The 19,875-nt window shown below is 56.5% G+C and overlaps 2 protein-coding genes across 2 annotated transcripts in view; both read left to right on the top strand.

Moving 5' to 3' along the window:
- Window positions 1-4,034, top strand: part of LOC102269590 (beta-galactosidase-1-like protein 2) — a 30,329-nt gene extending 26,295 nt beyond the window's left edge. Inside the window, exons 14-22 of the mRNA XM_070383231.1 lie at window positions 708-776; window positions 1,160-1,247; window positions 2,225-2,312; window positions 2,635-2,746; window positions 3,164-3,280; window positions 3,385-3,448; window positions 3,558-3,697; window positions 3,769-3,852; window positions 3,966-4,034. Of these exons, the coding sequence (XP_070239332.1) occupies window positions 708-776; window positions 1,160-1,247; window positions 2,225-2,312; window positions 2,635-2,746; window positions 3,164-3,280; window positions 3,385-3,448; window positions 3,558-3,697; window positions 3,769-3,852; window positions 3,966-4,034 (831 nt within the window). The remainder of the gene's footprint in view (window positions 1-707; window positions 777-1,159; window positions 1,248-2,224; window positions 2,313-2,634; window positions 2,747-3,163; window positions 3,281-3,384; window positions 3,449-3,557; window positions 3,698-3,768; window positions 3,853-3,965) is intronic.
- A 4,802-nt stretch (window positions 4,035-8,836) lies between these two features.
- The window catches only part of GLB1L3 (galactosidase beta 1 like 3), a 31,265-nt gene continuing 20,226 nt past the window's right edge, over window positions 8,837-19,875 (top strand). The window contains 5 exon segments of the mRNA XM_070383230.1: window positions 8,837-8,881; window positions 12,156-12,264; window positions 12,341-12,491; window positions 12,626-13,201; window positions 13,354-13,566. Coding sequence (XP_070239331.1) covers window positions 8,837-8,881; window positions 12,156-12,264; window positions 12,341-12,491; window positions 12,626-13,201; window positions 13,354-13,566 — 1,094 coding nt within the window.

Here is a 19,875-nt window from a genome sequence, read left to right as displayed (position 1 = left end):
TGGTCCTGGGTCTGGGAACAGCTCCTCCCACCTGCGGGCGCAGGGCGGGCTGTGTCCTCCTCAAACCTGGGCTGGGACTGTGTGTGCACTGCGGCTGCCACTCCTGCAGGATAAGCTTTAGTCACTCAGCCGTGCTCACTCAAGCAGTGACTGTCGAGCCTGTAGTTCTCATCTTGGGACCCTAGTATGCGTAAATGTGAATCCTTTGTTCTGCGTACTATGGACATTTTGGATACTCGTGGATTTTGATTTTTACAGTCTCCTAGTCAGACTCCTTTTGGAAAGTTGTGACCTAACTCAGACCCTCTGCGGTGCCCTTTGTGTGCCCTTCTCTGTCCTGTGGGGCTCGAGCAGCCTTGCGGGGGCGTCGGGGGCAGACAGAGCATGGTGGGCAGTGGGGGGGGGGTGGGGACACAGTCACGGCGTCTCTGCCCTGGAGCCCCTGCCGGCCCTTCGTAGGCATGTGCATCGTGGTGTCCGTCATGGTGCCCGCCACCCTCCGCCCCCCTCCCCAGTGCCCGTGGCCCCCGTAGGTGCTCAGGGCTCTCCTCACACCCCTGGGCTCATCCGCCTTCAGGGTTCCTCTCTGTGGACCGGTGTCAGCGTGTCGCCTTCCCAGAGGCAGACTTAGTCCTCCCCTGGGGCCCTGGTGCCTCACCCCTCCTGCCTTGTCCACACCCCACAGTCTTCCCCGCTCTCTTTGGCAGGTGTTTTTGGATGACAAGTACATAGGAGTCCTGGATGACGCGCATCAGAAGCTGACTCTTCCCAGCGATGTACATACCCCATGGTTCCAGCCCCCTGGGGCCCTGGGCTCGCCCCTCACAGAGGCTCCGCAGGGCTAAGCTGTGCACTTCTCCTGGGGCGGCAGGATGGTCCCACCCTGGGTGTTTGCTGCTCAGAAAGCCCTGGGTTGAGCACCAGCCTCAGAAGTGTCTCCAGTAGAATGTTCAAGGACTTTCATTTCTCGACAGGCCCAGTATGGGAGGAGGGTGGAGGAGGAGCTGCAGGGTTTGCCTGGCCCAGAGCTGAGGTCTAGGGTGCCAAGCACCACCCTCTGACAGCCCCCAGTTTCCGAGATCGTCCCAGTCTTGGGGGGGCCCCAGTGGTCTCCAGAAGAGGCCTGAGCGGCTCCCTCCAGCTGGTGTGTGTTGGGCAGCATTACAAGGAGTTCCTGACGCTGCGGATCCTGGTGGAGAACCAAGGCCGGCTTGCCTCCGGGACCAGCATGAACCAGGAGAGGAAAGGTGGGCCCAGGACCACGGGCCGCCAGGGCAACCTGGGGTACTTCCCTGGCCCACGCAGCCATGGCCCGGGTCATGGTTTGGAGGCGGCGGGGGCTCCCGGTCAGTGAGAGGCCCAGCCTGGGAGCATGACGGAATGGGCTTCAAGGGGAGGAGGGCCATGTCCTGCCCCAGGCTCCCCCTAAGGTGCTCTCCCAGCACTGAGCACGTGCACTGCCCTGCCTCTTCCGGGAGGAGGCTGCAGAAAGGCCCTCGGAGAGCAGAGTGGGCCGAGTGCTGCCCTGGGAGCACTGATGGTCCCTCCCTGGGGCCCATGCCTGTGTCCTGGCCTCCTCCAGCCTCCTCCAGCCTCCCCATCCTCCCTGGCCTCCTCCCCATCCTCCTCTGGCCTCCTCCATCCTCCCCGGCCTCCTCTGTCCTCCCCATCCTCCCTGGCCTCCTCCATCCTCCCCGGCCTCCTCTGTCCTCCCCATCCTCCCTGGCCTCCTCCGTCCTCCCCTGGCCTCCTCTAGCCTCCCTTGACCTCCTCCGTCCTCTCCATCCTCCCTGGCCTCCTCTGTCCTCCCCATCCTCCCTGGCCTCCTCCATCCTCCCCTGGTCTCCTCCATCCTCCTTGGCCTCCTCTGTCCTCCCCATCCTCCCTGGCCTCCTCCGTTCTCCCCTGGCCTCCTCTATCCTCCCTGGCCTCCTCCGTCCTCCCCATCCTCCCTGGCCACCTCCGTCCTCCCCATCCTCCCCTGACCTCCTCTGTCCTCCCCATCCTTGCTGGCCTCCTCCATCCTCCCCATCCTCTCTGGCCTCCGTCCTCCCCTGGCCTCCTCCATCCTCCTCCATCCTCCCCATCCTCCCCTGGCCTTCTCTGTCCTCCCTGGCCTCCTCCATCCTCCCCATCCTCCCTGGCCTCCTCCATCCTCCTTCAGGGGTTAGGGGCACTTCTCTGCAGCTTCCCTGCCTCGGTGTCCTCTCTCCCTCTTCTGCAGGTCTCACTGGAAACATTTATCTAAACGGTTCTCCACTGAGAAAATTTAAAATCTACAGCCTGGAGATGCAGAATAAATTCACACAGAGGTGGGTGCCGACCACTGGCTCTAGGTGCCCGATCGCAGATGGGGAGACCAGGGGCCAGCCAGCCGGACCTGTTTGTGTTCACACAAGAGGCAGAGACCCAGAACACTGAAGGAAGTGACCCCAAGTCTCCTAGTTGTCCAGGGCAGAGTGGTCACTGCCCCACTCTGCAGCCCTGGTCTGCTGTTTCATTGCTGCGTTGTGGACCCCAAATGGGCCATGGGAGGGGACACTGGGCTCAGCAGAGAGGAGACAGCCCTCCGAAGGCACAGCTGACATGCTGTGAAGGAGCGTGTAACCTGTCCACTGGGCTGACTCTCCCTAGGAAACTTCCCAACATCTGGAAGCCCAGCTTTCTCCACACTGTGGGCCCTGCATTCTTCCTTGCCCTCCTGAGAGTCGGCAGTCAACCCAAGGACACCTTCATGAGCCTGCAGGTGAGTGGTGGTCTTCCTGGCTGTGTCCCCAGCCAAGCTTCCGTCCCAGGAGACCGCCACCCCACGGCCATCCGGGGGGCTGCCCCTTCCCGGTGTTGACTCAGGGCGGGGAGGGAGGCCAAGGAAACGTGCCCAAGCTGCCTGCTGCCCTGTGTCCTGGGTGGGGCGGGGTGGGAAACGGCAGTGGGGACACGGCAGTACCTGTCCCTGAGGCGGGTGCGCATGGAAGGCGAGTGGGACCAGGGCCTCCCTCCTGGGGGCCCGGAGCGGGAGCCAGGGCCGAGGGTAGTAGCGCAGTCTCCAGGTCACTGCCCCCCGAGGGCCGCAGCTGGGCCTGCGCGCTGAGTGTGGCCGTGGCCGCACTCTGCGTCCGGTGTGTGTGTGTGTGTCTTGCAACTCTGCTTCAATGTCTTCCAGGGCTGGACGAAAGGAGTGGTCTTCATCAACGGACAGAACCTGGGGCGCTACTGGAACGTCGGGCCCCAGGAAACGCTTTACGTGCCGGGACCCTGGCTCAAGCCCGGGTTAAATGAGGTGACCTCCCGCTCTGCACCTCTCCCCGCCCGGGGCCGTGCTCGCCCCACACCACCCGGCCTCGGCCGAGCGTGTGTCTCAGGGGCACCCTTGCCTCTCCGCAGATCATCGTGTTTGAGGAGTTCAAGTCCACCCTGCTGATCTACTTCACCAACACCTCCCAACTGGGTAAGCGGCTTCCTCCCCGTAAGCAGCTCCGGCAGCTCCCCGCCTCCCGAGGCGTCTGCGCGCGCTTCCCGGGTCCCGGTCACGCACCACCCCTGCCGGCCTCTCCGAGGTTCTCATGGAGGTTCTCACGGCCGCGTCTGCTGTGTCTCCTGCTGCCGTGGCCCCTGGGTCCTTCCTGGCGGTCACCGGGCGGGGGATGCGCGGCCCAGCCAGGACCGCCGAGCTGACCCCGCCCGCCTCGCTGCTTCGGTGGGACAGTGCGAAGCGGCCTCCTCCTGAGGGCCTGTGAGGCGGGCTGCTTCCTCCACCCCCTCCCCCAGGGTGGGGCGGGGCCAAGGGAGACCACGCCCCTCCTCCTCAGGGTACTGAGAGCTAAGTCACACCGGCTGCCCCTCCTCCTCATGGTACTGAGAGCTAAGTCACACCACCCCCCTCCTCAGGGTACTGAGAGCTAAGTCACACCCCCCTCCTCAGGGTACTGAGAGCTAAGTCACACCGCCCACCCCCTCCTCCTCAGGGTACTGAGACTGACGTTAACCGAGGCGTGGCTGAGCTGAGCCGTCTCAGAGCCCTGAGTGCCTGCTAGTCCTCCAGGCCCACCCAGTCACGGGACCACCCCAGAAGCTCCGTGAGGCCTAATCTTGCGCCGGGTCTGCCGTCTGCTTCCCCACCAGCCAGCCCGTTCCTCCTTTGGCATAAGTCAGCTTCCCTGTTACAGCAGCACAATAAACACAGCTAACTGACTAAAGCTAACCCTCGGTCACGCTTCTGTAATAAAAGCAGTTGACCCCTGAGGACAGTGGTGAAGAGATGCTCGGCACACTTGACCCCACAAATGTGAATCTGAAACAAAAGGTGTCTTCCCAAGAAATCCAATAAAATATGAACACTAAGTGAGGGATTGGCAGGCAGTTCATACATGTTTTATATTTTCAGTGTTAAGAAAGGCTTTTCCTTTGACTCCCCAAGTCTCATTCCATACGTCATTGCTTTTCCACATTCCTGTGGAAACCTTGCTTTCTGGAGACTCAAGACTCCAAGTGGCCTGGTCCCGAGCCCCTCCCCCACCCCGCCCCCGCCCGTCCCCCGGCCCCCCTCCCACTCCACGCTCCTCCCCCGGCCCCTGGCGTCCAGCGCCCCTGGATTCCTCTCCTGCTCGGGGTTGCCCTGGGGCGCACGCCCTGCTCTGAGCCACAGTGGGGAGCACCAGGGCCGTCTCCACAGTTGTGTGGGGCAGCCTGGTGCCCCGGCAGAGCAGGCCTGCAGATTCCAGTGCAGACGGGCCCTGGGAAGAGGGGGTCCCCACGAGGTGCGTGGGCACCGTGCGGCGGGCGGCTGAGGAGTTCCGAGCCATGGACCAAGTGGCCGCGGTTGGGCCAGGTGGGGGGCTACACTTGCCGCCCCAGTCGACCAGAGTCAGGGTCGCAAGTGCTCGGCCTGCACCCCCGCCCTGTGTCCAGGCAGCGGCCCGGTGCGGACCAGGCCTCCTGCCGCCCAAGGCTGCCCTCATCGCCCATGCTCTCGGGAAGTGCAGGCGTGAGACCCCCCACGAGACGGTCAGACGTGCCGCTCCCGCCGCTCTCCCTGCCGTGGGCACCCCCCGAGGTGTACAGCACAGACCCCCAGAGGGCCCCGGTGGGCGCTAGGCCGCACCCCCATAATGCAGGCGCCTCCCAGGTCCTCCGGCGTTGCTGGACCGAGGCCGTCCCCCAGCCCCGGCCCTTCGCGTGCACAACCTCAGCCCGCACAGCCCTCCTCCCGGCCTCGTGGCTGCAGGGTGAGCGCCCTGTGCCCCCCAGGCTGTCGGGTTGCAGGCTTGGCGTCTGCTCACCGGGTGCCAGGAGCACCCCACCCCCGGGGTGACAGCCGGTGGACACCGCCATCGTTGTCGGTCCCGCTTCCCTCGTCACGGGCCCTTCCGGGCACAGTGGCCGCGCTCTGGCCTGCCGAGACCTCTCCCCAAGCCTGGGACCTGCAGGAAGATACCTTTGGGCCCCTTCAGTGCTGTTTCCCCCCATAACCGAGGGCAGCGCCTTACACGGAAAACCGGTGACTTGTGAACAAAACACACGAGCAGCCGTCCTCTGCCCGTGTGAGTCGTAGGGTCGGCGGGCGGCTTTCTTGGATTGTTGGGTCTTTGGGATCCCTCTCAGAGTTAGGCGTGGCGGAGTCACTGTAGTGAGCACAACGGAGTGGCGTCCAACATTCCCACCTAGATTGTGCCGGAAACCTCGGCAAGGGGACTGGACACTGCTTGTATCTCAGGGGGCCTGGTTTCCGGACCTCCGGGGCAGGCCGGGAGGCGGGCTCTGGCAGGAGAATGCGTCTCCAGGGCACGTTCACAGGGGGCTGCCCGCCCCAGCCCCTGCCAGACAAGCCCATGGGGAAGGAGGGGAGACCCCTCTGCAACTTGAGAAGCTCAGCCGGTTTCTATCAGTGGGAGCCCTTCCCCTGGCTCCCCGTTTTGAAACAAGTTTACCTACTCGGATGCAGACCGATGCAGACTGCAGATGGACTTGCGCTCATTTCCGAGGCCCGCCTGGGGGAAGAGAACTCTCATCAGCTTGGGGGCGGGCCGAGGGCTCGGCGCGCGTGACCCGTGGGACCTGCGTCCTTCGGGGAGGCCCGGGTCTCCACGCCGGCCCGTGACTGCCCTTGCGGGTGCACAGGGTGACAGCAGGCTCCCCGCCTCCCAAAGCCCCGCTGGTGGCTTGGCCGCGGTCCCCAGTGCGCCCACGGCCCCGCGGGAGCAGGACCCCTGTGTGGCTGCCTGCCGACACTAAAGAGACCTTGGAACTGGGCTGAGAGCGCACGGTGTTCCGGGGACAGGGATGGTGGGTCTGTTTGTCCCCCAGCCTTCGAGCACCGCCCTCTGAAATCACATTCATGTTTGTTCCCCGGGGTGAGCAGACAGCTCTGCCCAGAGCAGCAGAGGGCAGAGAGCAAACTCGTCGGGGACCCGGGACAGACCGCCGGCTTCCGGGAGCTGCTGGATGCGTCTGGATTCCGTCACGGCCGTGTGCAAAGGGTCCCTCAGCTTAAAGCAGGGCGTTTCCTCATGTTATGCTGTTCCTGAAACCCGTGGAAAGGAAGAGGGAACCGGGACCTTCTGGGAAGGAGGGATAATGTCCAACAACGGGCCCAGGCGTGTCCAGAGCCAGCAGAGCATCTGTTGCTGCTGACCGTGAAGGCAGGGGCTCTTCACCACTGGTGTGCAGCAGGTCACCCGTGGAGCCGACAGGACACACAGCTGGCCACGCTTTCACGGTAACTCGGACTTTACACACCAGCGTGCCGGATGTAAACACCAAAACCCAAGAACCATCTCAGGCCCTAGGGCACAGGTCAGCCTTGGAATCATCTAGGGTGTTTTGATAGGCATGCAGCATCATAGAGGTGTGAAGTTTTAAAACAATTGTAAATATCTGTTGCTTAATTCATTTAAAAACAATAAACCCACTATCAGCCAGCTAGCTAGACAGATGCCAACTCTCAACGGACTCCTGCAACCAGAAGCCTTGGAAGTCATCCCGAAGAGACTAGACCGATTTCACAGAATTACTATTTCCGGCCACCTCAGGGCCTGCTGGGGCTTCCCTGGTGGCTCAGATGGTCAAGAACCCGCCTGCAGTGCAGGAGACCCAAGTTCAATCCCTGGGTCGGGAAGATCCCCTGGAGAAGGAAATGGCAACCCACTCCAGTATTCTTGATGGGAGAATCCCATGGACAGAGGAGTCTGGCAGGTTACAGTCCTTGGGGTCCCAAAGAGTCAGGTATGACTCAACGATTAACATTTCCACTTCGGGGCCTGTTGCACTCTGGCCATGCACTCCTCTGGTCATTGTCCCCATGAGTTCAGGTGTGAAGACTGTCTTTTTTCTGAGAGACAGGTGAGGAAAGTCATGAGTATCGGATCCAGCATTCTCATCCTGATAAAGGTCCTCTTGTAATCAAATTTCAATGTTATGAGAGAAATTCCAAAGAGTTCCATCATGACATGAAAATGATGCCTCCTGCTATGAGCTCTCCCAGGCTGCAAAGACCAGCATCACTTCACACACAGCGGGCTTTCTGCCCACTCTCAGATTATTAATACCTTTGCCTAAGATATCACTGGGGCTTCACTGGTGGCTCAGTGGTAAAGAACCCATCTGCCAATGCAGGAGACCTGAGTTCAGTCCCTGGGTCGGGAAGATCCCCTGAAGAAGGAAATGGTGACCCACTCCAGTATTCTGGCCTGGAGAATCCCATGGACAGAGGAGCCTGGAGGGCTACAGTCCGTGGGGTCATAAAGAGTTGGACACGACTGAGCAACCGAGCACACACACATGGGGAAATTACTGGGCTGGGGTCTTGCCTATGAGACTTAGCACCTGAAAAGATGCCTGGTTCACAGGGGAAACAGCTCGAGTGGAGGTGGGCGGGCCCACTGGGGCGTCGCGGCTGTGCTGCCAGCCTTCACAGCGGGCTGACCCCCCAGGCTGCTCCTGCTGAAGAGCACAGACTGGCACACTTACCCAGCCCAGGGGACCGGCACCTGCATCTCACCCACCCGCCACTGAAGGCCTTGGCTGGTGCTTTGGCAGAGCCAAGACACCTGGAACGCCTTGGACGCTGACTGCCTTGGGCAGCCCCAGCCATCCTTGTTGGCCCTGGAGGTGCCTTGTAATGACAGTATAGCGACTGTGGAGCTCACTGCTCTGGAAAACAGGTAGGTGGGTGGAGCATACACACACAGGTAGGTAGACTGGTGCAGCCCCGGGGGGACCATCAGTCCCAGGCGGTTGAGCAAACGAAGGCAGAGGATGGAAGGTGGGAGGAGGCCGATGGGGACTGAGAAATGCTCCCTCCTCCAGTACGTCTGGGCCAGACAGCCCCAGGCAGCCTCCACCAACGTCCCAGGCGGTGACGCATCAGGAGAACTCCTCATCATGTCCACGTGTCCCAGACCAGACGCCTGACCCTCGGCGGGATCACTGTCCTGCACATCAGTCGGACAGGTGGGCAGAGCTGGCACGATGGGTGAGCCCCGGGGCCTGGCAGTGCCCTGACCCGGGGGACTGGGTGGCCCGCAGGCTCCGGCCGCCTCGCCTTGGAGGGCTGAGCACAGACGGCCTCCGCGCATCCTGTCGGTTCAGCTCAGCTGAGAGCCGGCCGAGCTTTTCCTGAGAAGGTCACTTCTTCGAACGGGGAACCTCCGTACGTGGATGCGGAGCTGCTTCCGACCCGGGGCCCTGTAAGTACACGGGTCCTGCCGGGTTAGGCAGGAGCGCACACTGACCCCCTGGCTGAAGCCCCAGGGTGATCAGCGTTTAGGGGGTTGTGTAAATTTGCTACTTCCCTCTTGTAAGTTTGTTCCCTTTAACCCGTACTGTGCATCAGTACCGAATGGCCCACGTGGTGTGTGCTACCGCCCTCTACAGGGCTTGGGCGGTAAAGCACACACAGCACAGCCACGTGTAGAGGGCGCACGCACGGACAACGTAACACCACACACGTGGACTCACTCACGGAGCTGGACGTGCACACGCAGGTTTCCACCTGTGAAAACCCAGAGCTGGAAGGTGCGTCGGTCGGGGACTTACTGTCTAATACAGAGAAACAGTGCAGGAATCCCCTGCGGGCCAGCGCAACAGGGAGGTCACGGCCGGCGGCCCCCACCCCACCCCGGGCCCAAGCCCCACCCCCCCATCCCCCCCTAGAGGCTGCGACCGGGCCGTCACCCCTTCCGACCCAAGGCCCGGGGCTCCGCCCTTTCTCCACGGTTCTCTCCTTCGTTAGAGGCCGAGGCCCTCCCCGCAGCCGTTCCAAGCGGCCTCCCCTTGAGTATGATCCACGCGCTTCCGTCTGTCAGGGGTCCTGATCTCTGGGCTGCTGGGCTGCTTCCTCTTGCTTTTGAGTTTAGTTCTCTACTTAGCTGCTGAACGTGGAGTCTGTCCTCGATTATTCTCATTGCTTGGCTCAGGGGACAAGATTGAAGGATCTGTCCATTTGGCCTCTTGAAACTAGAGCCCTATGAACGTTCCAGGAACAAAGCTAACACTTGCACGCGTACAATCCCTTACCCGTAATCTCTACGCCCACAGAACACTAACGCCTGAAGTGTCTTCTAAAATTATTTGGCAGCAAAGCTTGACCAGTGTGAGTGAATTTGGAAACAAAACCTCTCAGGCATTGACCTGACTCATTTTAATCATTTTTATTTACCGCCTCCCCCGCCCTTTTTTTTAAGAATCGTCTTGTACTTTGGTTTTGGCTGTGCTGGGCCTTTGCTGCTGCTCGCGGGCTTTCCTCTGGTTGCAGGGAGCAGCGTCTGCCCCTAGCTGTGGGGCCCTGGCTTCTCTTGTTGCGAAGCACGGGCTCGAGGTGCTTGCGCTCCAGGACGTGGGCTTAGTTGTTCTAAGCGTGTGGCGTCTTCCTGGACCAGGGAGCCAGCCCGCGTCTCCCACACTGGCAGGCAGGTGCTCAGCCATGTCCCTGGCTGACCCCTGGCTACGCCTGTTGACCCCTCTTACTCTGAAGGTCGATGTTTCCGAGCAGGAGCGGTGCTGTATTTTCCGTGAGTGTCACAGACTTGCTCTGTTAGAGTGTCCTGTAACAGAGGGCTGTAAGGAAACCACTTCAAATTGATAAACAGTGTATACAAACCCAGCCACACTTAACATTACACTTAGTGGTAAACTGCTTGCTACCAGAAACCTGGAAACAGGTGAGGATGGTTCTCACCACTCTTACTCAGGATAGTACTGGGAACCCCAGCTGCCACAATGGGACAAGAAGAATCGATAAAAGACGTTGGAGAGATTGGAAAGAAAAAAACCATATTTGCAGATAACGTGACTTTCTATTTTAAAAGATTTTTTCCCCTCAATTTTCAGCTCTGCTTCTTCTATCCCAGATTCTTCTATTTATTTAATTATTACGTCTCGTGGGATCTTAGTTCCCTGACCAGGGATCGTACCCAGGCCCCTGGCAGTGAAAGCACCAGGTCCTGACCACTGGACCACTGGGGAATTCCCAACATAACCGCTTCTTTAGAAAGTCCCGTGGAACTGGGTTTTCAAAACAACCGTGTACAATTAATGGGAGAGAATACCAAGGTCACAAATACCAGATCTACACAAGAAGCCCGGCTGCATTTCTCTGTGCTAACAATAAGCTTGCTGAAACGGAACTTGAAAATGCCATGCCATTTAAAATAGCTCAAAAGAGGGGCTTCCCTGGGGGCTCAGTGCTAAAGAATCTGCCTACCAATGCAGAGGATCTGGGTTCAGGCCCAGGTCAGGGAAGATCCCACATGCCCTGAAGCAACTATACCCAGGAGCCAGGAGTCCTGAAGCCCGAAGGCCCCAGGGCCCATGTGCTACAAGAGAACCCACGGCAATGAGAAGTCTGCACACCACGGCCGGAGAGCAGCCCCTCGCGCTGCATCAGAGGAGAGTCTGTGCGGAACAAAGGCCCAGCAGCACCAAAAACAAACCAGTGGTTTTAAAATAGCTGCAAAGACAACGGAGCACCGAGGTGTGCAACTGAACTACGCACAGGCTCTGTACGCGGAAAACACGAATTCTGATCAAAAAGTGCAAGTTGCTAGTCGTGTCCAACTCTTTTTGACCCCATGAACTATACATACAGTCCACGGAATTCTCCAAGCCAGAATACGGGAATCTCCCCAACCTGGGGATCAAACCCAGGTCTCCCGCGTTGTGGGCGGATTCTTTACCATCTGAGCTATGAGGGAAGCCCCCCAAAAGTGAAAGAAGACCGAAATGAATACAGAAACACAGCATGCTCATAGATTGGAAGACTCAACACAGTGAAGATGCTAAATCTTACTAATGGAGGGGGAAGGCTAGTGCGATTCCCATCAAAATGTCAGCATGGCTTTTGGTAGAAATAGACAAACTTTTTCTAAATTGTGTATGGAAAGGCACAGGCCCTAGAATAGTTTTAACAATCTTGATAAAAAAGAATACAGTTTTGTGGCTGTTAAACCAGATTTATAAAACAAGGTATATTCAAAGAAACATTGCGCTTCTGTGTTTAATGAGTGGAAAGTCAAGGCAGCCCCTAGCATCTAACCTAACAATGAGACAAAGAGGGACATTGTACAAAATTTTCAGGGAGGTCGGGTCTCAAGGATGGACATGTACCCGTGATGAGCGAGACAAGAATAACAAACATCCACAAGCTCACGGAAAACTCTAGTCTTGATTTCTATCTGGTGCCATGGGCTCTGCTCTTTCCAGTGGCAGAGGAAAAGCAAAGGGCTTCAGGGAGAAAAGGCCAGAGGACTGTCTGATTTTCCAGTCTCTGAAAAGAGATTTTCATCCCGGGACTTCAAATCCAGTTGTTCCAGACAGGGCTAGCGCGTTCAAATCTCTACTTGGACCTGCGTTTCTGGTCTCAGGAGACGTTCCCACTGTCTACCCTGCTCGCCTGGGCCGCCAGCACAGAGGCCGTCCGCCTCCTCTCTCGAAGCACCTGCCTCATCAGCCAATTACCAGAAGTTTCCATTTCACCTGGAAATTCTCCTAAAATCCCTCCGCGTCCTCGCGGAGTGTAGGGACTAGGAGAACGGCTCGGGTGCTCCTCCTGGGAACCCCGGCTCCTCGATGACCTGTTTCTCACCTCGCCTCCGCCTTGCACAAGGCAGTCTCCGCAGATCGGATACCAGGCTTGACGGTCAGCCTGCAGCCTCCGGCAGGAGACGCCGGTGCCCAGCAACGAGGCCTCCGCTGTGTCCCCGCCTTCGCTGCAGACACTGGACGGACTCTCCGTCCACCGGCGTCCCTCTGTCTCACTCTCCGTCCCCCGTGACTCTCCCCGTCTCCTGCGGCGGGTTGGGGAGACGCCTCCCCCAGGGGCGCACGTCCGGCACCCTCGCGCCAGTGGCCTCCTTGCTGAGCGTCTCCGCAGTGGACCTGGAGCCACGGGGCGCGCTGACCGCCTGCCCCGCGCGGCCGCCCTCGGGTTCTCCTCGCGCCCTTCGGTCCCGGGTGCTGCTGGAACTCAAGCTCAGGGCGATGACCCTAACCCTCCGGTTCCTCCCCGCAGCTGAGAGGCGTCTGCGTGCAGAGGCGTCCGACCCGCTGTTCCCTCCGCCTCGGCCCGGCGTCGGGGGACCTGGGCGCCTCCTCTCGCGGGGATGGGCTCCCCGCCGCGCTCCAGGTGAAGGCCCCTCATCCCCGCAGCCCATGGGCCCTCCAGGCGCGGGCTTCCTGAGGCCGCCTCGCCGCTCCCCGTCCTCGGCCCGGAGCCTCCGAGGCCTCCCGCCGTCTGTCGCGGTCAGCCTGGGGCCCTCGCCCGGGGCGGGCGGCCTCGAGGGTCCCCAGACCTGCCCGGGACGGCAGTCCCCCAGCGCGGCGTCTGCCCCGGCCCGAGCCCGCCTCGGCCCAGCACCCCGGGAAGAAGGGCGGCCCGGTGCCCCTCCTGCCCTGTTCGTGGCCGCAGGCCTCTAGGAGGCAAAGTCCACAGGCATCCCTCTGCGCAGAGTGAGGCGGGCGGCGGGGCAGCACGGAGCCCCGCTCCCGCCGCCCGCCCGCCGGGGCGCTCCCGGGTCCCTCCGGCGCCTCCCCCGCCTGCCTGCCGGGGTCACGGGCGGTTTCCTTGTCCTTTCAGCCCCCGTCTCTCCTGGAGAAGAGTCCTGTGCGTCCTTTTCCTGCCATTTGTCTCATCGGGTTTTGCTCCTCCGGCGAAATACAGAAATAACTTCATATTCGAACACAGAAAGCTGCCTCCAAACCCGCGCAGGTCTGCCTGAGCGGGGCGGTGGGGAGGGCGGAGGCCCCTTCTCCTTCCTGGGCTGAAACGCTGCAGCGCCGGAGTCCGTAGCGCCTTCTCTCCCGGCGGGGCCCCGAAGCCTCGTCTGCCCGCCCCCACCTCTTCCTCTGGGCCCCCAACAGGTTTGACTGGTCGCACCTGACGCCCCGCGAGCTGAAGAACCGCTCTCAGGGGATACAGACTGAGGAGCGAGCCGGGCGCAACCCCTACTTCACGCTGGAGGGCCACGAGTTCCTCATCCTCGGGGGCTCCGTACACTACTTCCGGGTGCCGCGGGCCTCCTGGAGAGACCGGCTGCTCAAGCTGCGGGCCTGCGGCTTCAACACCGTCACCACGTGAGCGCGGCGCGGGGCCTCCGATGCGGGGTCCCGTGCGTGCCGTTCACGGCTCGTGCGGCTCAGCCGTCCTGCTTAGGTTGCCGGGCTGCGTCCGCGGGTGGGGATCACGGGGAACAGGAAAGAGGCGGCTTCGCTCAGGAGCCTTCCCAGTAGGAGGGCCCCGGGCCCTGTAGGAGAGCTGCTTTGTGACAGATGCTCAAAGTAGACTTCTAGGTAAAGGCTTGTTTTTTTTAAACACCAAAAACATTTTGCATCGGGGTATGGCTGATTAACAACGCTGTGATACTTTCCGTGAAGGGACTCGGCCATACGTATCCGTGTGTCCATTCTCCCCCGAACTCTCCTCCCGTCCAGGCTGCTGCAGGACAGTCGGCAGAGTTCCCTGTACTGTACAGCAGGTCCCTGTTGGTTATCCATTCTAAATACAGCAGTTTGTATGTGACCTTCAAAGTCCTCAACTATCCCTTCCCCTCTAAATGCGTGTTGTTTTAACAACAATTTTTATGTCTATGAGATGAGCGCTTAGAGGAATGAGTGTGCGTGCTCAGTCGCTCACTCGTGTCCCACTCTTGCGACCCCATGGACTGTAGCCCACCAGGCTCCTCTGTCCATGGGATTCTCCAGGCAAGAATCCTGGAGAGGGCTGCCATTTCCTTCTCCAGGGGATCTTCCCAACCCAGGGAAGTTTGCCTCTTAAGATCGCATATTAGAAAAAGGCCTGTCTTAGTGCCAGCGCGTATAAGTACCCAATGGTGGTGTCATAAAGAAATGCAAGCCCAGCTTAGTCAGCGTGGTGTTTAACCTGACTGTGTGCTGAGAGGCGATGTGGTTAAGGTGTACTGACGACGATAGGATTTCTAAGCATCTTTGTGGCCTTACGTGGTCCTGACAACTGTGGGTGTACGGTCCCTACCCTGAGGGCTCTGCCAGCCGGGTTCCAGGGTCAATTTTGCCCAGAGACCTGCCACAGCCCTCGGGGGTTCGAGGCTGCCTCCAAGGAAGTGGAGCAGAGGTTCCTGCCTGCAATCACCTGGCTGGTGGAGAATAAACCACGTCCCAAGTAAAAGCCGTATTTGAAAGAGGAAGAGTGGCGGTCCCTTCATAAGGGACCATTTCCACAGATGTCCTGAAGCTGAGAAAAGCAGGAGCTGATGACGATGCGGTGACAGTGAGTCCAGAGGGAAAGTCTGTGGATGTGGCCGGAACGGACTCGCAGGAGCTCCAGGAACATGCGCCGAGGGTCCGGCAGGCAGGGAGGCCCTCCCGTGGAGCCCAGAGCCCCCTGCCCCAGGACACGGGCCCGTGTCCCCGACCCTGGGAAGAGGGGCCCAGGGCGGGGAGCGTTGTCGTGGCCGCGGAGGGCCTCCTGGAGGGTCAGGCAGGTCCCAGGCCCTGCAGTTCCTCAGGACTGGACTCGGCTTAGGCAGCGGGGTTACCTGCCTGGAGCTTGGCACCCCTTCCTGTGAGGTTTTGTCCTCACAAGTCCAAGTGCCCTTGGCAGGGTATTTCATCATTTTATGATGCAGATTGTAGTTTTCTGGTTTTCTTATCTCTTCAAAGTGACAGTAACCTAAATTTATTTCCTATATTATCTTCTTAAACATCATTACCCTTGACCTAAAATCTTCTAATTGTTGGAACAGGGACTAACGGAATGAGTTATTGTCGGTTATTTAGGTCAGCGATCCCTAAATAGCTATTCAACTTTATTTTTACTTATTTAATTAAAAATATCTTTTCTTGGCCGTGCTCTGCGGCATGTGGGACCTTAGTGCCCCAGCCAGGCCTGACCCTGTGCTCCCTGCATCAGAAGCCCAGTCTTAACCACTGGACCCCCAGCGCTAAACTTTATTTTTCCGTTTCTTGATGAGACATATGTCACCAGCAATTCGAAAGGTCTGTTGTTTTCATGGTCAGGCTTTGGGGTTTTGTTTGGTAACGTCAAGAAAAAGTAAGGGCAGTCCCGAGAATCTAGGACTTCCCGTATATAGAAGGAAAGAGCAGAAACGTGGTAGCAGACACCCTGGGGTGCCGTAATTTAACGTCCACATTGGTAACTGCATTCGTTACATTCATTCCAAAAGATTTCCATCCGCTTGCGTTCCTGGGTTAAGCCTCCACCAGTCGTTTCGGATGATTCTTATACCACATTGAAGTTTGGATGAAGCAGGGACCACTGGATGTTCCCATACCTCTGACCGGTCCCAGCTGGACCCAGAGCAGAAGCCCTTTGCACCCGAGTGTCCCCACCGCCCCCTTGTGGCAGAGCTAAGCATCGCACTCACTGAGGGGCCAGGGCTGGTCAGCACCAACCTGACCAGCACAGTGGACTAGAGGCTAGGAGCAGTAAATTGATAACTGGCTCATCTCATGTGCAGATACTTTAATAACAAAGTATTGCTGAGTTCTACTGAGGTCTTCCTGCATGCACTGAAGGGATGATAACGGTTTTTCTTCACTCTTCTGTTAAAGCAGTAGTATTAGTCGCTCAGTCATGTCCGACTCTATGCGACTGTAGCTTGCCAGGCTCCTCTGTCCATGGGCTTCTCCAGGCAAGAATACTGGAGTGGGTTGCCATTCCCTTCTCCAGGGATTTTCCCGATCTCCTGCAATGCAGCCAGACGCTTTAGCATCTGAGCCACCAGGGAAGTGCATTAAAACAGTAAGTTACATTGAAAAGTTTATTTCCTGATATTTAGCGCATCCACGGCTCTGGGATGAATTCTGCTTGGTTATGAGACATGCAGCTGTGGCACACACATGCAGATTGCTGAATTAGATTTGCTAGTGTTTTATTTCAGAGATGTATGGTAACTAAACTTGACTTAAAATTTTATTTCTGAGTGTCTTGCTCAGTTTCTAAATCAATCTTGTGACCTGACTTTATCTTCTTTTTTTATTCACTGAAAATATTTTGCAAAAGAAGTATTTTTACCTTGAATGTTTCTTAAAGTTCACTTGTAAAACTTTGTGACTACTATCTTTTGTGGTTGTGTGGTAAAGGTTTTAGGGACAGTATAACTCTCCTGAATAGTTATTATTTAGTTCATGTTTCTAAAGGGCTTCCCTCATAGCTCAGCTGGTAAAGAATCCACCTGCAGTGCAGGAGACCCCAGTTCAATTCCTGGGTCGGGAAGATCCCCTGGAGAAGGGATAGGCTACCCACTCCAGTATTCTTGGGCTTCCCTTGTGGCTCAGCTGGTAAAGAATCTGCAATGCGGGAGGCCTGGGTTCGATCCCTGGTTTTGGAAGATCCCCTGGAGAAGGGAACAGCTGCCCACTCCTGTATTCTGGCCTGGAGAATTCTATGGATGGTATAGTCCATGGGGTGACAAAGAGTCGGCCAGCACTGAGCGACTTTCACTTTTCTATTCTAACATGTTTCCTATTTTGTTCTATACTCTTTTTTCCTTTCCTATTTCAGATTGACTGGGACTTAAAAAATTCTTTCTTGGAAGTTCTACATCATCCAGAGTTTGGGGACTTTTTTTCCTGAATCTTGTATAAACTTTAAGTCTTTTCAAAGAACTAGCTTGTAGATTTATGAATCTGTCTATATAAACTTCTAATTTAGTTGCGTTTGGTTTATGAATCTTGTCTATATAAACTTCTAATTTAGTTGCATTTGCCTGGGACCGCAGACTAGGAGGCGGGACTTGGGCCTGGCTGAGACCTCGCTTGTGTGTTACAGCTGCACCTCGCGTTCGCGTGCTAAGTGCGTGCTCTGCACGGTCGGCCGCCGCGCTCTCCGCGTGTTCACTAGAGTCAGTTTTTCACCTGTCTTGTTCAAATCTATGCTCTTACCTTTCTTTTTAGCTCTTGTTGTCTTTGTCTTGTGGAGAAGTATTTTAACTCTTTCCACTGTGGCTGTGGATGGACCCTTTCCCCCTCTGGTTCAGTAACCTTCTCCCTGAAGCTGTGTATTCAGAGCCTACAACGCCGTGATTATCACATCCTCTTGAGGCTTCATTCCTTTTATTACTACTTGATGCCTCTCAACCTCTATTTGTGAGGGGTTTTCTTTGCCTTAAAATCCACTTTGCCTGCTATTTAAGAGTGCTACACTAATTCTTCCTCATGTATATCTTTTTCCATATTTCTGTTTCAACTATTTTTCAGAAGTTTTCTTTAAATCCCTTGTAAGCATCATTTAGCAAAACTTTTTCATTCTGTTCTCTCAATGTCTAGGTATAAACTTTTCCAGGCATATTTAGTCTTGAGCAAACCAATTTTTCATTCCTTCTCACAACAGGAGATCTTGAAATGCTTAGCCAGTTCTGCCATCACTTCAATTCAGTTCAGTTCTTGGAGGACCTTCCCCGTGGAGGACCCCCTCTTTTGCCGTTAACCCCACCCACCATAAAGCCACCAAGCATCACCTGCCTCACAAACAGCAGAGGAATTGTGCGAGTGAAAGTCGCTCAGTCTGTCCAACTCTCTGTGACCCCACAGACTGTACAGTCCATGGGATTCTCCAGGCCAGAATACTGGAATGGGTAGCTGTTCTCTTTTCCAGGGCATCTTCCCAACCCAGAGATGGAACCCAGGTCTCCCACATTGTAGGCAGATTCCTCACCAGCTGAGCCACCAGAGAAGCCCAATTACACCAAAGAAATTCAATTTTACAGAACAATTGCACCAAAGAAGTTGTCACGCTGTTAAGAAAGTTCTAGGGCCCACAACAGACTTCCCAACCTGGGGATCCGGCAAAGGGACTGAGACTCCCCAGGGAATCTGACTTTGGAGGCCAGTGGGATTTGATTACAGAACTTCCACAGGACAGAAAACAGACTCTCTGAGGGCACGAACAAAACCTTGTGCCCACCAGGACCCAGGAGGAAGGAGCAGTGACCCCACAGGAGACTGAGCCAGACTTGCCTGTGAGCGTCCAGAGGCTCCGGCCTCAGGCCAACAACAAGGAAGGAACACAGCCCTGCCCATCAACAGAAAATTGGACTAAAAATTTACTGAGCATGGCCCCGCCCATCAGAACAAGACCCAGTTTTTCCCTCGGTCAGTCTTTCCCATCAGGAAGCTTCCATAAGCCTCTTGTTCTCACCCATCAGAGGGCAGAGAGGATGAAAACCACAATCACAGAAAACTAACCAACGTGATCACATGGACCACAGCCTTGTCCAACTCAATGAAACCATGAGCCATGCCAGGTAGGGCCACTCAAGTCAGCCAGGTAATGATGGAGTTCAGTTCAGTCGCTCAGTCGTGTCCAACTCTTTGTGACCCCATGGACTGCAGAATGCCAGGCTTCCCTGTCCATCACCAACTCCTGGAGTTTACCCAAACTCATGTCCATCCTGTCAGTGATGCCATCCAATCATCTCATCCTCTGTCATCCTCTTCTCCTCCTGCCTTCAATTATTCCCAGCATCAGACTCTTTTCAAATGAGTCAGCTCTTCGAATCAGGTGGCCAAAGTATTGGAGTTTCAGCTTCAGCATCAGTCCTTCCAATGACTATTCAGGACTAATTTCCTTTAGAATGGACTGGTTGGATCTCCTTGCAGTCCAACGGACTCTCAAGAGTCTTCTCCAACACCACAGTTCAAAAGCATCAATTCTTCGGCACTCAGCTTTCTTTATAGTCCAACTCTCACACCCACACATGACTACTGGAAAAACCATAGCTTTGACTAGACGGACCTTTGTTGGCAAAGTAATGTCTCTGCTTTTGAATATGCTATCTAGGTTGGTCACAACTTTTCTTCCCAGGAGCAAGCGTCTTTTAATTTCATGGTTGCAGTCACCATCTGCGGTGATTTTGGAGCCCCCCAAAATAAACTCTGACACTGTTTCCACTGTTTCGCCATCTATTTGCCATGAAGTGATGGGACTGGATACCATGATCTTCATTTTCTGAATGTTGAGCTTTAAGCCAACTTTTTCACTCTCCTCTTTCACTTTCATCAAGAGGTTCCTTAATTCTTCACTCTCTGCCATAAGGGTGGTGTCATCTGCATATCTGGGGTTATTGATATTTCTCCCGGCAATCTTGATTCCAGCTTGTGCTTCATCCAGCCCAGCATTTCTCATGATGTACTCTGCATATAAGTTAAATAAGCAGGGGACAGTATACAGTCTTGACATACTCCTTTTCCGATTTGGAACCAGTCTGTTGTTCCATGTCCAGTTCTAACAGTTGCTTCCTGACCTGCATACAGATTTCTCAGGTCTGGTATTCCCATCTCTCTAAGAATTTTCCACAGTTTGTTGTGATCCACACAGTCAAAGGCTTTGGCATAGTCAATATAGCAGAAGTAGATGTTTTTCTGGAACTCTCTTGCTTTTTCGAT

Source organism: Bos mutus, chromosome 15 (genome assembly GCF_027580195.1).
Source record: "Bos mutus isolate GX-2022 chromosome 15, NWIPB_WYAK_1.1, whole genome shotgun sequence".
NCBI lineage: Eukaryota > Metazoa > Chordata > Mammalia > Artiodactyla > Bovidae > Bos > Bos mutus.
Note: the sequence above shows the minus strand (reverse complement) of the source record. Positions and strands in the feature narration are given on the sequence as shown.